Source organism: Anas acuta, chromosome 1, assembly GCF_963932015.1.
Source record: "Anas acuta chromosome 1, bAnaAcu1.1, whole genome shotgun sequence".
NCBI classification, from domain to species: Eukaryota; Metazoa; Chordata; class Aves; order Anseriformes; family Anatidae; genus Anas; species Anas acuta.
This window is the reverse complement of record NC_088979.1, coordinates 147,927,284-147,942,938: the sequence shown is the minus strand read 5'-3', so window position 1 is coordinate 147,942,938 and position 15,655 is coordinate 147,927,284. Positions and strand designations below refer to the sequence as shown.

Below are 15,655 nucleotides of genomic sequence, written 5' to 3'. Positions count from 1 at the left end.
AATTAGCTGTTTTTACAGGCTCCTTATTTTGCTAGTTAGGAAAACTTTTCATTTTTACATCATGCTCCCAAGCGGTTCCTGTCTATACAAAGGCAGGTACCATGTTTCTTTTCAGATACCTCATCTCTCTTGATGTACCCATGCTTGTTTTTGAGAAGCAGTAAGGGTATCAGCCTCCATATACACTATTTTATCCCATAACAGCATGATGAAAACTTTTTAGTTTCTATGAAATTACAGTAAAGACTAAGCAGAACAACTTGAGATTTATCAAGCTGGATGTTTGACCTTTTTTATTCTGAACTTTAGAGAGCAATTGATAATCCCAATGCCCTCAGTTATAAGACCACCTTTGGGTGACCAAGAACCAGCTTTTAGTAGTTCAAAGATAAATGTTTACCTCGGAAGAGATTAAAAAATGGCATTTTTATTGTCTAATTTATGTAGGCATTACAAGAAAAAGTTTATTCCTGGAAAACAAGCTAGTCCAAAGCAATGATACAATGAATAAACAAAGATTTGCCAAATTTTGATGGAAACTATTGATACATATCCACTTAGGTTAGTCTATTTTAGCATGTATCCTGTGGGGAAAAAAAAAAAAAGTGATTTTTTTTTTTTTTTGTAAACATATCATGATGCATCAGGATGTATCAGGAAGCTTAATTTTGGTATTTTTTAATTTTTTGAATGTTTGTTGAGGGAGAGGATGAACAAGATTGAGTGAATCTTTTGATCTTATTTATAGTTTAGAAGTGCCCAGAGTGCACTGAAGGTCATAAAAACATACCAGGATGCAAACATTTATTTTAAACTCTGTTGCTTTAAAGACTTTACAGAGCACCCAGAAATGGCTGATTGCCTCTTTTATTGCAGAATCACAGTAGCATCTGTAGAGAGGCTAGAACACGGCTATAATGAGTCACCTTGAAACTGGACAATAGCACAGATTTCATCATAGAAAAAAAGAAAAAAAAAAGGCAAAAACTAAACAAAAAGAAAAACCACAAGACATATTTTATGGCTTTCATGAGAATCTGAAGTAGCCCAGAGCCAGTATTTTTATAGACTCTAGTATCTTTCAGACTTGACCTAAAAGCTCCATAAGAAGCAAAGTTATTTAAAATAATTTGATTTTTAAACAAGGTCCATGAACTATAACTTTGCTACAAGCAGTGGCAAAGTGACAAGCAGTACTGTTTACACTGTCATTGCTAAATATTTTGCAGAATGAGACAACTTGCCATTTTAATACCAGCATCTGAGTCCATATATTAAAACTAAACCTTATAGTGAAAAATAAACAACCACAAGCTGTGGAAGTGATTAATTAATTACAGCAATTTCCCAGAAATCAGAATAATATACATAGAGTAGCTCTTTTCAAATTTTTAAATAAGTATTTTGGAACAGGTAAACTTTAGCTGCTAAAATTATATGTACGGACATAAAATTGAAATTTCAGACATTTACATCTTTTAAGGAAAAAAAAAAAAAAAAAAAACAGAAAAAAAAACAATTGAATGTTACAGATATGAGGACAACAGAGGTATAGCAAGACTCCTTCGAAAGGATTCCTCCCTCATGCATTTTTCGGACTTTTGAATGAGCTTTTGGGATTCTCTTTGTTTAGGACACTTTTTCTGTACAGTTCTACCAGAGGGTTCAGACTCCAGGGAATCAGCGTTTCCATACAGGTCTGTAGGATTCTTTCCCACGAAAGACATTTGAAGAAACTGATCTCCAGCAAGACCAACTAACTTGCTGTCTTTGAACAAAGCTGTTTCTCAAGGCCAGGCACAGTTTGCTGACCTACTTTGGACAAGGATTTATTCTGACATCCCAGGCTACAGCCTGCCTCCTCTGACGCTGCCAGGAGAGCTCGAAGCTCAGCTGCCGATGGGGCTGTGATTAATTTGATTGTCACCAGCACGGCTCTGAACGTAAGGCTTGCTCAGGAGGCACATAAAAGGAAACTCAGTGCAGTCACTTGGGCTTTGCTGCTAAGAGAGCAAGGAAAGCAGACAAACAAATCCCAACGCTATTTAAGACTTGAGCCAGCTGACGACAAGGCCAGCCCCTCCAGCACAGCAGGGCTCTTTGCATCGGTCTTCTGTCACTGGGGGGATATGGCCTGGTACAACCCACCTGGGGATAGTATACAGTTGGTCCTTCAGTGGGACACCACCGTGTCTTATCCCTAGTGCAAAGACAGTAGGATCACCAGGAGTATGTCATGGAGGTGTCCTTCTGCCCCACCAACCTAACAGCTGGCTATTTCAAACTACTTCAACTATTTATACTGGTAGACACCGCAAAGGTGCACTGCAGAGCCACGTGACCAAACCAGCATGATGAAAAGTGGGAGTTTTCAGACTATGATGAGCTATAATCTGTGTACATCAGACATACCCTGTGATCTAGGCCAAAAAAAATAAATCTCTGTAGGTCAAATGGTCAGCCACAGTCAACTGGAAGTAATTTCCCTTACAAGTTATAGAGGTCTGCAGGTGAAATTATTACAAGACTGCAACTACTTGGAGGCAACTGCAATGACAGTACAAGGGAGACCACTATAATTTGCAATGTCTAATACAGGCCTTTATGACAGTGAATCACAGCACCTGATTCTTATCATCTTGCACTTTTTGTCATCATTTCAAGCCTCTCCAAAGAGATTGTGCAATGTTGCTGTTATCTTCTCACCTAATTTCCTACTAATGTTTACTCTTGTTTTGTACATCACTGCTCAAACTGGAATGTGATGGAAATACTTTCCCATCATTTTGTGCATTCCAACTTTGCAGCACAAAACTGCTTGTCCAAAGACACAGTTTTAGAAGACATGCTGGGAGTAAGATGAAGTTTCAAGACCCTATACTGAGGAACAAGACTCCTAAAACCATGCCAGTCCAAATCCCAAAATGATATATGTGCAGTAAAAGCTGCACTTAGAGAACAAACAAACATTATCCATCTTTTACCTAAAGTTGAAAAAAATAGCTGAGTAGTGAAGTGTTCACGGTAAAATGTTCTCCAGTGGCACCTACTTGAAGTGCTCATCTGAGCAAAGATGCAAACCCAGCTGTTCAGGTAAAACCTGGTCTGTGGAAGAGTTTTATGCCAGATGCTGTGTTCAAGATTAAAAAAAAAAAAAGGGGGGGGGGGGATAGTGCAAGACATTTGGAAAATTACTACAGATTACAAATTCTTATAATAAAGATATCATAAATATATTTTTGCTATGGATTATTTCAGCCAAAGTGAAAAAAAAAATAAAAATAAAATAAAAATGAAGGAATAAGATCGTGTTTTGATAAAATACCTGAAAGGAGGAGATATGAGATATGAGGAGGAGATATGAGATATGATATGAAGTCTAATCTAGTCTAATTCATTGGGGGGGGTAATATTCATTTGAAGTGTAAAAACATATATGTCTCTACGATAGAATTAGTCAATACCATTTACCTTTTTTTGCTGTATCTCTGAATGAGGATTGTCTGCAAGTGTGAAGGATGAGTTGCTTGTTTACCTTACTGGTTCAGATGAGAAATTGTCTTCCACTTGAAATTTGAAGGAAAAAATATAATGCTGCTCTTGGCAAGTTATCGTCATAAATCAAAAATTATTTTCCAATTAAGAGTTTTTCAAGGTTCTTTTCACTGGAAATCTTGGGTTTCTCAATAAGTAATTGTTATGCAAACAATGATGTTTTGAACAAAGACTCTTTAACAATGCTGGGCAAGTACTCCAACTCTTATTCATTCTATTAAACAGAATCTAGAATTTATACAAGATCCATCTCCCCTGGCTGGCACAGTTTCCTTACTACAAATTAATTTCCTGCCAAAAATGGTTTCCTTTTATCTGATGATCCAAAGCAGTTCCTTTGATAGAACGGTAAAAGAATTTAATCATTTATTTATTAAACTAACCCACAATTTGGAAGAGGAAGAAGAAGTAAGCAACTGGTTTCTTGCAAGTGCTCAAAGATGAAGTGCATTGTTATAATAACCAGATACTTGGAGTTTGCTCAAGTCAATACCATTTAAACATTAAGATCTAATTAAATCTTCTAATTTTATAGAAAATTTCTGGCTGATTTCCCAAAAGCATGTAAGGCTTCTATGGAAAACAAGGTAGTGGGAATCCTTCCAATTTTTTTCCTTACAGCAATAACATTTTGGGAACACAAACCTAGCTGGCAGAAGGTATTCACAGCTCAAAGTCGTGGTCAGTGTCCAGTAATACATAATCATAAACATAATAGATTGAAGCTGAAAGGTGAACATTATTACCTCTTGGATTTTATTTATTTATGAATGTGGTGCTATGTTTGTGTTCCGTCAAGTAGAGTTTGGTAGTGACACAATGTGGACTCTCTCCAAAACCTGAATACCTCTTTAGCTCCAATAAAGTCTTATATTTTCCTCCAGTCTGGTATCCCCCACAAAACAGTTATTGAAAATGACCTGTCTCCAATTAACGTGTTGCTTTGAATCATAGTCTCACATTAAGAACCCAATGAGCTCAGCTTTTATAGAGTTGAAGCTGTCCTGCAGACAACACTGAGATTTGGCAAATAAAACATGGGCAATGATGGCTAAGAGTGGAATATAGTTTTTCACATTACTGCCCTCTCCCTTAACACTGGAATCAAAGACCAGAAACAGAACTCTGTAAGTGGGCTGCTAATTTCCAGAACACCGATAAGGGTGCTGTGATCCAAACTAATCACTTGCACAGTGATCCATTGGTTATGAGACAAGTAAAATACATGTCATAGCTAAGCCAAAGCTTTGTTTCTAACTCTGCTTTGTTTTTCAGATTAAGCTCTTGTTTCTTTTCTGCATGTTCTATAATCTATTATTGTACTGTGCCTGTTAATGATTTTTACATCTTGTGGATTTTCTTAGCCTACTAAGTTGTTATTTCAAACATGGTGTAAACTTCCAAAGTAACTAGAAGCTCAGGTCTGCATAGAGAGATGTAAGCAAAGGGAACACAGTTCGAAAGAGAAGGTAGGATATTTATATATCCTAGTACCACATAAAAGGACATATAAGGTTCATGGACTCATTACGTTGGGCATTTAAAAAAAAAAAAAAAAAGAGAGAGAGAGAGAGAGATTTGTTTCCCAAAAGGTTCACAATCTCAGACTTCTGGGAGTTGGAATGGGAATGAACCAGTAGGCCAATCCACATTTATCTTCAGCTTAAAATGACTTGGCAGTAGTCTACTTCTTGCTATATTTTCAACAGATGAGAATCACAGAGAAATGGAGCAGATACTTAATTAAACTATTTCCTTTTTTACGTCATTTTCAGTTCCTAACCTCCTTCTGCATCTATCTTTACTGCATAATAATATAATCCTCTTCCTCCCATGGACTTCTTCCTTTCTGGCACACTAAATCCATTTCATGCACACTCCATCCCATGGTATCTTTCTCGTTCTTTTCTCAGTACAGTTAAGCTAATGAGACTTGTTTTTTAAGAAGTTTCACTGTGCTTCACGGAACGATCCCTTTCACAAGCAGGGTCCTATCTTCACCTATAGGCACTTGCTCATGATCAGGTTAAGTGCTCATGTATACATGAGTTCCTACAGCGTGGGTGACAGCCATTCTAAACACTCACCGTCAGGTTTCTGCTATCTGGTAAATATTCCTATGTTTGAAAACTCTAACATTACAGCAAAAATTGCCAGATCGTGTAAAATGAAATTGCTCTTATTATGATTAATCTAAGTTCTCTTCATGTTTGGTGTTAAAACAAAACTTGAATCATTTAGCCCAGCCTCAAAAGATTTCCTGCAATATTGGCACACCATTGCTTTGTGAAAGTTTACAGAGCCATTATTTTCTTGGTCTGTTTCTAAATGCATTGCAAAACAAAAATACTCCACAAATCACCGTCCTCCAGCGTGTTCTCCATAACGCCAATTCACCTGAAGTGCTCAAATTGCTGTCAATAGGAAGTGACGATGATGTACTGCAAAACTCCAAGGAACTATAAGCAGATAAGAGCTTCTTTAGATGGTACAGGCAATAGAGGAACTGTAGTAGCAGTCTGTAATAATTGTCACTTCTGATCACCATGGGAACAAAACAGAGGGCTACTTTGCAGAAAACAGATCTGTAGTGACTCACCAACTGCTTAGGAAGCATGATTATTGAGAATCACTAGACTTGTGTGGGTGAAAGAGTACAATATGCTAGTGAGTTACTAAAAAAAACTAATGCCATTTCAACCATAATCCAATACAGCACAGACTCCTTTGCTAGAGATGTAGGATGAAATCAAGTAAATTAGTACTTCATGTTTGCATTAATTAGAGCCAAACTTCAACTTTACGTTCTTCTGCAGCTTCAGCCTTGTGTTGACTCTGTTATGAGAGGATTTCACTCCTAGTGAGTAAATTCTAACTGAGCTCTATGTAATGTTTTGCACTGGGCTTTACCAGGTTGTCTGCAACCCTCTTAGTGATGGATCTAATGCTTGAGCAACACAGAAGTTTAAAGCTATGTCACATCCTCTGAACTAAACTGCAATATGGATGGCATACACAAGATGGACAGAATCTCCACCTGGACCACCCAGATACTGAGAAGCTGAGTCCTTACAGCTAAACCCCAGGTTCTGCATTAAGAACAAAACAAAATAAATAAACTGTCTCATCAGTGTAATTCAAAGGAACGGATGTCTTCTAGGTGGAATAGTTTGCACAAGACCAAAATTTCCATCCAGTCAGAATCTGAACTGTTTTTAAGCTAATCACAAACTAGTTTCAATCCTATGCTTTGGTGGCATAGAATTTTTCAAGATTCAATTGTCTGAGCTGAGCTATGTGACTTCAAGCATAATATTTCCAAGCTGTCAAATAATCCCAGATTGGAGCATATGAGATTATAAAGCCTGTCTTTGCTAAAGTATTTCCATAGTGAAAAGATACTTCCTCAGCTTTGGCTGGAGAAAGAGTGACAACTGCAAAGGAAATAGTATCACAGCCCCAACATTTAAATGTCCCTTCTTAACAAATGGCAATTCAAGACACTTTGACAAAAAACAAAGTATATTCCTCAATAATAGCTTTTCCATTCAATGGCTTCTTGTGTTCTGTTTGCATTCGCACATTGAACCATCACTGAGTGCCTAAATATCTTCCAAGGATGCCATCAAATACACAGCTGTCAGCTGGCATATAGGGTTTCTTTTATGTTCTTCCTCGTAATGGAAATATCCATAGATCGTAAGTTTTGAAAGAGTTTACTCATTTCTCCATGAAATGTCATGTGCTCTTATTAACAAAGGCTTAAGAAATGCTAGAGGCTCACCACAGAGGAATTTTGATGAACAAAAAATCAGTTCCCTAAGTGGAGTTTGGCCAAGACAGAATACATTGTCCTGTCATACAGTTTCTACAACTCCAGGTCTTTGAGAAAACAAAAGACAAGAGCCTGAAAATTTAAGACAAGGCCATGGCCCTAGCTCTGAAGTTTGATGAGTACAGCCCTGTGTGGCATAAATGAATGCATATCTATTTCAGAGGCTCCAGCCCATGATACTGAAACATTTGACAGTTGATCAGTAAGTTTTTGAGATGAAAAGATGCAGAGGAACAAAAATATTAAGAAAGAAACCACCATACCTCCCACGCATTCAGGGGATGAATCATTAAGAAGCCAATTCTGTAATTTGCTCCTCATTTCTCTGCAACTCTGCACAGGAAAAATTAGGTGATGATGTAAAACAAGAAAAAGTACTTTGCAACTGTCCCAACACCAACTCCTAGGAGCTATTCATTAAAGATCACCACTTACTTTCCTCAGCCCACACATGGGGTTCAGATGTCAGCAGTAGAACAAGTGCTATTTGAACTTAGCCCAGTCCCTCTTTTTGATGACTCTTCCCAGCAAGCAAAGGATAGAAGTGAACATAACTGGGGAGATTAGTAGTGTCTATCGTTGTCTCTTTGAGCACTAGCTGAACTATGATGTATCTATCCTAGGACAACTGCTTTTTCGAGTTTCATTTTTCCTTTTGGGAAAGGCAAACATGGTTAAATCAGATATGGGCCTTACTGATTTCTGCTAAATAAATTTGTGCTGTTCAAACCATTTGTGGAACATGTAATGTGGAAACAATATCCTTATGCTATCATAAGCAGGTGGGAAGCAAATCTACGTGTTTATCACCCAATGCTATTTGAGTTCTCATCAATTTGGCTTGTAAGAACAAGAGTCTTCAAGTGTAATTTACAGACATTCATTCATACTGAGATATTTAATCTTCAAGTTTATTTCATCTTGGTTCTAGGTTGAATGGGTCAAGTATGAGCTGTGTATTTGTCTTTGGGAGCTGGAGACTTGAAAGTGTTGATAGGCAAGAAGCAGAGTTCTGGAGAACAGCAGTAAATATTGGCACAAACACTTAAAAAGAGGGCAAGCAAGGAGTACCTTTAAGTACTTCTTTTTACAGACCTCACACCATATAAACTACCACATATTTTAAAGCCAGATCTGCAAGCTCCTGGAAGTCATAGCCAGTAGTTGTTTGTTCATCTTAATAGAATGTCTTAATAGAATGTCTTGGTGAAATGGGCAGGAATTTTAGGGTTCTCAGTGTTTCGCTTCTTCATGTCTAAATTTTGCTTTTTCTTTTAATTATAAGAATGGTCACTGATCTACTGTAAAACATGAATGTCATATGGATTTTTTTTTTAAGTGCATAACATCATGGCCTATTAAAAAGTTTGACTAAAGAATTATGTAAAAGGCTTTAATAATTTAAATATTCGTTCAGCTATATGGAAATGTACAATATATTTTATGTTTAGTGAGGAACCTGCAGGTGTTATAAATGTAATGAATTTACAAGTGTCCCATCCATTACTTAATACAACAATTTGCTAAAGTAATAACAACACTCATTCTGTTACAATTTTCCATAGTTGAGATGCCAAAAGACAAGCCAGGGACACAAAATTGAAATAGGGATCAAAACTCCCCTGCATTTCAAGAGGACACCACACTGGAGTTTAGTTCAGTTATCTCTGTCAATACCATCACTTCATCCTTATGCAAGGAAATGTTACTGTAATATCACATAGAACGGAAGACAACATAATAGTTTGGCTCATTAGTATTTTTTTCCATGTAATGCTTTATAAAAGAGATAAAGCTGAAGAAAATAAAAACAGACATACATATTATGATGAAATACACTGTCCTTATTTAAATAAATTTCCTTGAGCAGTATCTTTTTAAAAGGTGAAAATTAAACACTAATATTAATTTCACTGTATAAAAGTGATGGCAGCAATTATAAAGAGCCCAATGGTCTTATGCCTATTTCATTCTAAAGTTTTCACAGCAAAAATAGTAAAATTTGCAATATTACCAAAAAGATGCAAACCTGTCAAATATATTACTCTGAAGTAAATTAACAATAAATTTATAGGAACCTACCATAGGAACTATTAAGTGGACAGTAGTAATGATTTTCTATATAAAATCTATCAAAAATTGTTGGAGAAAATATACGAAGCGTAGCTGATAGCTGATGAAATCTGCAATATGGCCACAGAGAAATAAGTTGCAGATCATCAAAGTTAGCTCTTGTGCAGAAACATCCACCATGAGTTCCTTAATTTCATTTTCACTGGAGAACAGCAGGAGGTTTCCATAATGCAACCATCACAGCAAACTGATTCAATGTTGTACTTTAAGCTTTACCCGTAGTTGGAACTTGCAACAGTTTAGATTTTTTTGGTGCTCTGATCTGTTTTGCTCTCTGGAAGGCTATGTAAATATAAAAATCTTCAGCAGAAAGACAACTCTCGCTAAAGCACTGGCAAGTGGTCTCTGCAGAAGACTGCTAAAAAAAAAAAAAAAAAAGATAGGGATGAACAGATTTAGCTGAACTGGTAATGCCATACAGTACCTCTATACATAAAACAGTGAAATAGGTTTGTGGCAGAAGCTGATATTTGTGGTATAAGCCCTCCAGACATGCAAGCACATAAACTCTTGGAGTTCACAAGCCCCTTTGCAGGTTTAAAGGTGCTCATCTATGCAAAGCTTTTGCAGCCTGAATCAGCAGCCGCTCCCTGGTCTTACAGCAATGAAGCCAAAATGCACTTTCAACTGTTTTGAAAAAAAAAAAAAAAAAAAAAAAAAGTCAAGAGATCAATTCCATCCAACCTCAGGCATTCAGTTAAAGCACCTAAATAAGGATGTAATTAATTCAGGCTCCAATCATCAACCATGAATGGAAAACTTCAACCCCAAGAAAGTGCCTCAGCCTTGCTCAGATCAAGGGTGTCAGTGTTCCCAGCTCAGACATCTCAGCTGGGGTACAGAAATTAGGTGTGACAACCAGGTCTCCCTGTATATGAGTGCTCCTAGCAGAGCCCAGAGAGCTTTCACCATTCGCATGACTAAAACAAGCATAGCCATGTTCTGTTCTACTGGCCCTGCATCCAGCACCGAGACCAGCCAGAACTGCTTCTGGTTCTTCATCTAAATTAGGAAACATTTTTTCTTTCTATGGAAAATGTTGGCAGCTTTATAATTCCCCCTCCCTGCCAGCTAAACACTTGCCAATGTTTATTCAGTTCACATTCTGAATGGAAGATTAGATTGTTTCGGTTTTCTTCAGGCACGAAGAAAAGAAAAAAAATAATTAATTAGTTAGTTGAAACTTTTATTCAGAAATTGAGCCTATCAATTTTCCCCATCCTGTCGTAGCCAGCAGAAAATGAAGCACCACAGATTCTCTCGTAACTAGAGGAAATCTGCAATGTGTCCCTTTGTGGGTATCTCACTTTGGTCCTCAGAGTGGCCCTAAAACGGAGTATTCTGACTGCAAACACTTTGTTCCTGGGAAAAGCTTTGTCTCCAGGGATGCTTGTCTCAGTACTGCTGCAGGACCAGCTGTGGGGTGGTTGAAGGTGAGCACAAGGACATCTGATTTTTATTCATTCCCAAATGAGGTTATACAGGGCTCCCTTGCTTCACACTTCTCATGGAGAAGGTGACTTTACCTACTGTCTGATTTATGTCTGCAGCACTGACACCCTGGTTTGGCCTTCAGAAGAGTTACACGACCGCTGAGAACGCCACCAGGTGATTCCCAGACCACCCCATATCTCAGGGAGTATTACCACCTGGTTTCTTTCCAACTAATACATCGCAAACACATAATGTTAATTAAGCCATACCGTACCTCCAGCTGTTTGGATCTTGCTGTGTTTATTTCCTTCTAATCTTAATCAGAAAACAAAAGGTAAAGATGGTTAAAACATTGTAACATATAGCCAGTTCAGAACATGGTTTAACAAAGCATGCAACAGAGGTACTACTGTTCCAAAGACAAATACTATTATTTTGGTAAATAGTGTTATTTTTCTTCATTTGTTTGTTTTGCAGCACAGTTTGGAAGCTCCAGTCAGTGACTTAGCTCTGTGGTGTACGTAAGTGACAGCAGCATTTTGTTGTATTAAATCTGAAAAATATTACACAATTTCATAAATATGTTTATGACTAGTCCTTAAGTACCTATAAACTGAATGTTTTTCCCACTGTTAAAAAACATAACATGGAAAAGAAACAGTTTGCACTGGGTTTCATATAAGAACAGAAATAAACCTGAAAGCAAGCACTTACTAACTGTTATTACTGGAATTCACCACAATGCAAGTAAACACCTCCAAATCTAAAAATACTGCCAAGGCTCTGCAAGTGCATATATCATAGCCTCTCAATCCTAAAAGGGTTTTGTTTTCCTTGAGTTCTCACACCACTCAGAGCATGAAGAAGCTGTTCAGAAGACAATGTACTACCCTGGCAGCATCTGCTCTATGATCCTTCCACAAAAGTAGGTGTGTTAGAACTTAAATAAATGGGAGAAATCATTTGACGATTATAAATAGCCTCACAGCCTCAAGAGGGACCAAGGCTGGTCAGTCTGTCTGAAGTAATCATTGATTTTTAAAGGATAAATACATCTTGCTAGATAAAATTAAACTGAGAAAACAGGAGAAATACAATACATAACCTCCCGATACCTTTCGGTGCAGCTTTTGTCTGACTGGAAACCATGGCAGCCGCATCTGATGGCAGACCAACATACACACCACCGTAGTTCCTGATTTGAGGGGAAAAAAATTAAAAGACAACAGAGCTTAATTGGAACACTTCTTCCTATAACATCAATGTCATGCAACGGCATTACAAAAACCATGCACGGTCAGAGTACATTCACCTCTGCACAAGCATCCTTGGAAGAGCCCTCCTTTCACACAGCTATGGGGAAAAAAACTCCTGTTACTCACAAGTGGGACCTAGGGCTGTGAAATGAGTATTTCATTCAAGTTCCTAATATTTTTCATTAAATCCCACCTATCTTGTGACAATAAGCCCCACCTGCACAGCTTCTCCTAGACACCAATTTCCAGCAGACAGTCTGATAGCACTGCCCCAATACTGAGACCGCTGAAGCACGTCGCTTCAGCCAACACACACCAATTAAACAGCACTTTCACCTCTCCTCATAAATAAATAGGATCTGCATCTCCCTCCTTGGGGCCACACCTGGAGGAGACTGTTAGTAGAAACAAATATAATAGTATGTGGTACTTTCACAGCCCAATCCTCTCCCTCTCACAACCTTACAGAGTGTACTTTCTGGCTCTGAGACCTATGAAAAGAATGGACTGACATGAGGGGGTGGAAAATGGGGTACTTAAGAATTTCTGCTGTGCCTAGAGCTACCTACAGAGTAGCTGCTCTGACCCATTAGGTACTAAATGAAACACACCCCCAGGGATCTGAGTTGATTTCTGATTTGTTTGATGATGGAGTCACACTCCCTTCAATTCCTAGCCGAGCGGAGATCTCCCACAGGTGCTAATGCCATCTGTGGCAGGGCTGGTGGGAAGGCAGAGGTCACTGGACATTATGAACCAGATAATCTACAACTGTGAGATAATGTGCTCATCTTATTGCAAAGCTCCCTCCCCTAACACAACACACTAACAGGGTGAAGCATGATCATCAATGTTGATGGGTTCTACATGAGATTTCCCACTCTTTTCTTTGCTCTGTTGACATCGGTGGGGCTTAGAAGGAAAGGAAGGATGTACAGACAGCAGCAAAACTCCGTGCAGCCAATTCCAAATTAAGCCAGTACAGGACCTACCTCCTTTTGTCATCATCTGATACAGATTCTTCTGCTCTGTAACACCAAAAGATATAGAGCACATTAGCAAACAGTTTCTTTCAGATACTCTGTCACCATCTGGGTAGATTCAGGGGCAAAGGAGGAAGGGGATTAATAGTGTCCCAGTTTAATTCAGATCATCCACAGTTCAATAAAGTATTCACAAAGGAGAGGAAAAAAAAAAATAAAAAAAAAAAAAAAAAGAGTGACAATTTTCCAATCTGTTGTATGTAAGAAAGAAAAGGATTGAGAACAGATGCAGCTTACTTTCCACAGCTCCCTCCAGTGATGCCTGAAAGTAGGCTTGGGAGCTGAAAGCTGGTAGATTACATCTTTCCTGAGTGAAAGGATGTTGTTCCCAACATTGTTCCATGTATAACAGCAACACAAAGGCTCCATGTGTAACAGAAACAAGCCTGGGCTGTTCTTCCACCAACAGAGGACTGAAAGGGACTGGCCATCCATGCTGGCATGGGAATGAGGATGAAGAAAGAGAAACTTTCACAGCAGCTGTGCCAAAATGTGCTACAGAACCTCTATGTTAAGTGAGGTACTGCTACTAGTGAAGTCAGAGCTGTTTGCAAACCAAACTGTTACTAATCCTTCGTAATGGACAATTACTTCTCTTCTACCCTTAGATTAAAATGAATAGGGAGTCACTAAGGTTTGACTGCCCCTGCTTGAAATACTGTCCAGTGTAGCTGAACCAGGACAGGGGGTAAAGTAATCAGCACTGATATGAAGGCACATGTGGTAAAAAGATAAAAATGGTATTGTTACTGTCCGTGGGTATAGTGCCTGTGCTGTGCTCTCAGTCTGTGCCCCAGCATCAACCTTCATCCAAACCACTCACCCGCCTTTGATTAAATATTTGGACTTTGAGCTCTGCTGCATGCATGGCTGGGTATGGATCCGGGCAGCTGCTGCACTTTAGCTTGACTTGCAACCTACCAACCTAGCAATAAAAATAGAAGCAAAGTAACTTGAGTGCTGACAAATCCACGGACATCCTGCACTCCTTCCCTACAGCAGGGGTAATGGTGACACCTGCCCAACCTTACCGCCGCTGTGTCTGCAGCAGGGGAAGGCTGCAAACAGGGAAGGGAGCACCATGACACAAGGAGGGCTCTGCTGTGCAAATGCTCGTGCACAGGTTGTTCACCTGGATACTGCCACCTGGATATCCCCAGCTAGGGACCATGAACTATGTGGGCAATGAAAAGATGCTCCCCATCATCAGCTGAGCCATGAATTTCTGGTTTGCCCCCCATGCAACAAAACTGAGAGCTGGCCTCTACCCAGCCTTAGGGCTAAATCTATATTGTAGCTGTGAAAGGTTTCGCTGAATGATGACATTGAACAATAACACATGACATTTCTTATTGTAATTTATTTGTTCTGAAAGGTACGTGTGCCTAGTGTTTAATAATCAGGGCTGTAAGCCATTACTGACCCCTGAAGTCAAGGGGGCATTTGGCCAAAGTGTCGAGAACTGGTAGAATGACACAGCCTTAAATGCAGGGAGATGGCCCTTAGACCTCAGTCAGAAATCTCTGTTTGGAGGAACAAGTGCTATCTCAGAAGGCATTGCCCATCTCCTCTGCCACCACATGGCCTCAGTCACTCAGCCCTCTTGTACGAAGCAGGAGAGAAAAAAGTGCAGAGTCCCCTTTCCTTGAGGGTTGCAAAGATGCTTTATCCTAGTATGGGCCAGTTTCAGCAGAAGAAAGAGGAAAGAATGTGTATATCAATGGGTAGGAATGAGATGTATATTTTTAGTAAAAAAAATAATAAAAAAATGACAGCACTTTAAGAAAGGGACCCTGGGTGACAGAAGATCACAAACAATCATTTCTGTTGAACCAACCAAACGTGTCACAGGATTGATTTTCTCATACAACTGGAAACATTTTCTATAATCCAGATTAACCATTATCCAGAGAAAAGAATCCTTTAAAAGCACTGACAACTTCATGAACAGCTCGAAGCCACTAAAATGGAGTTTTAAGAATAATAATCAATATTGTCCAACAGGAAATTAATGTCAATGTTTAAAAAAGCCTCTACTAGGCAACAGGACTATTTTGTTCTGTTCTAGCAATGTTCTATAATGGGGCATCACTGGACCATTACTGTCATTCTCTCACCAAAACAAATTATCCAGGTCTATGATTAAGCAGGCTAGTTTTTTTTTAAACATTTTGCTTTCCTCCTTAATAGCTACAAATCAAAGTCTAATTTTACGATCCCTTTTCCCTTAAATGCTCAGTAGCAAATAGTCTGGGATTGAGCAGGCCACAGCTCTTGGGCTGAGTTATGACTGGGTGCAATCGGTCATACTGCTGCTGGGAAAGAAAGGGTGAACAGAGAGGAGGAATGTGGAAGCTTCAGAGGAAAAGAACAAAAAATTCTGGTGGTGACACTGGAGG

At 38.8% G+C, this 15,655-nt stretch overlaps 1 protein-coding gene across 8 annotated transcripts in view; it reads right to left on the bottom strand.

The window, feature by feature from the left end:
* Positions 1-15,655, bottom strand: part of C1H12orf75 (chromosome 1 C12orf75 homolog) — a 219,241-nt gene that overhangs the window by 192,606 nt on the left and 10,980 nt on the right. For 2 of the 8 annotated variants that reach the window (XM_068664468.1, XM_068664488.1), the window contains exons 3-5: positions 13,206-13,241; positions 12,073-12,152; positions 11,232-11,267 (exon numbers count right to left, since the gene is read on the bottom strand). In XM_068664468.1, the coding sequence (XP_068520569.1) occupies positions 11,232-11,267; positions 12,073-12,152; positions 13,206-13,241 (152 nt within the window). The other 6 variants (XM_068664505.1, XM_068664498.1, XM_068664522.1 and 3 more) reach the window with 6 other exon arrangements.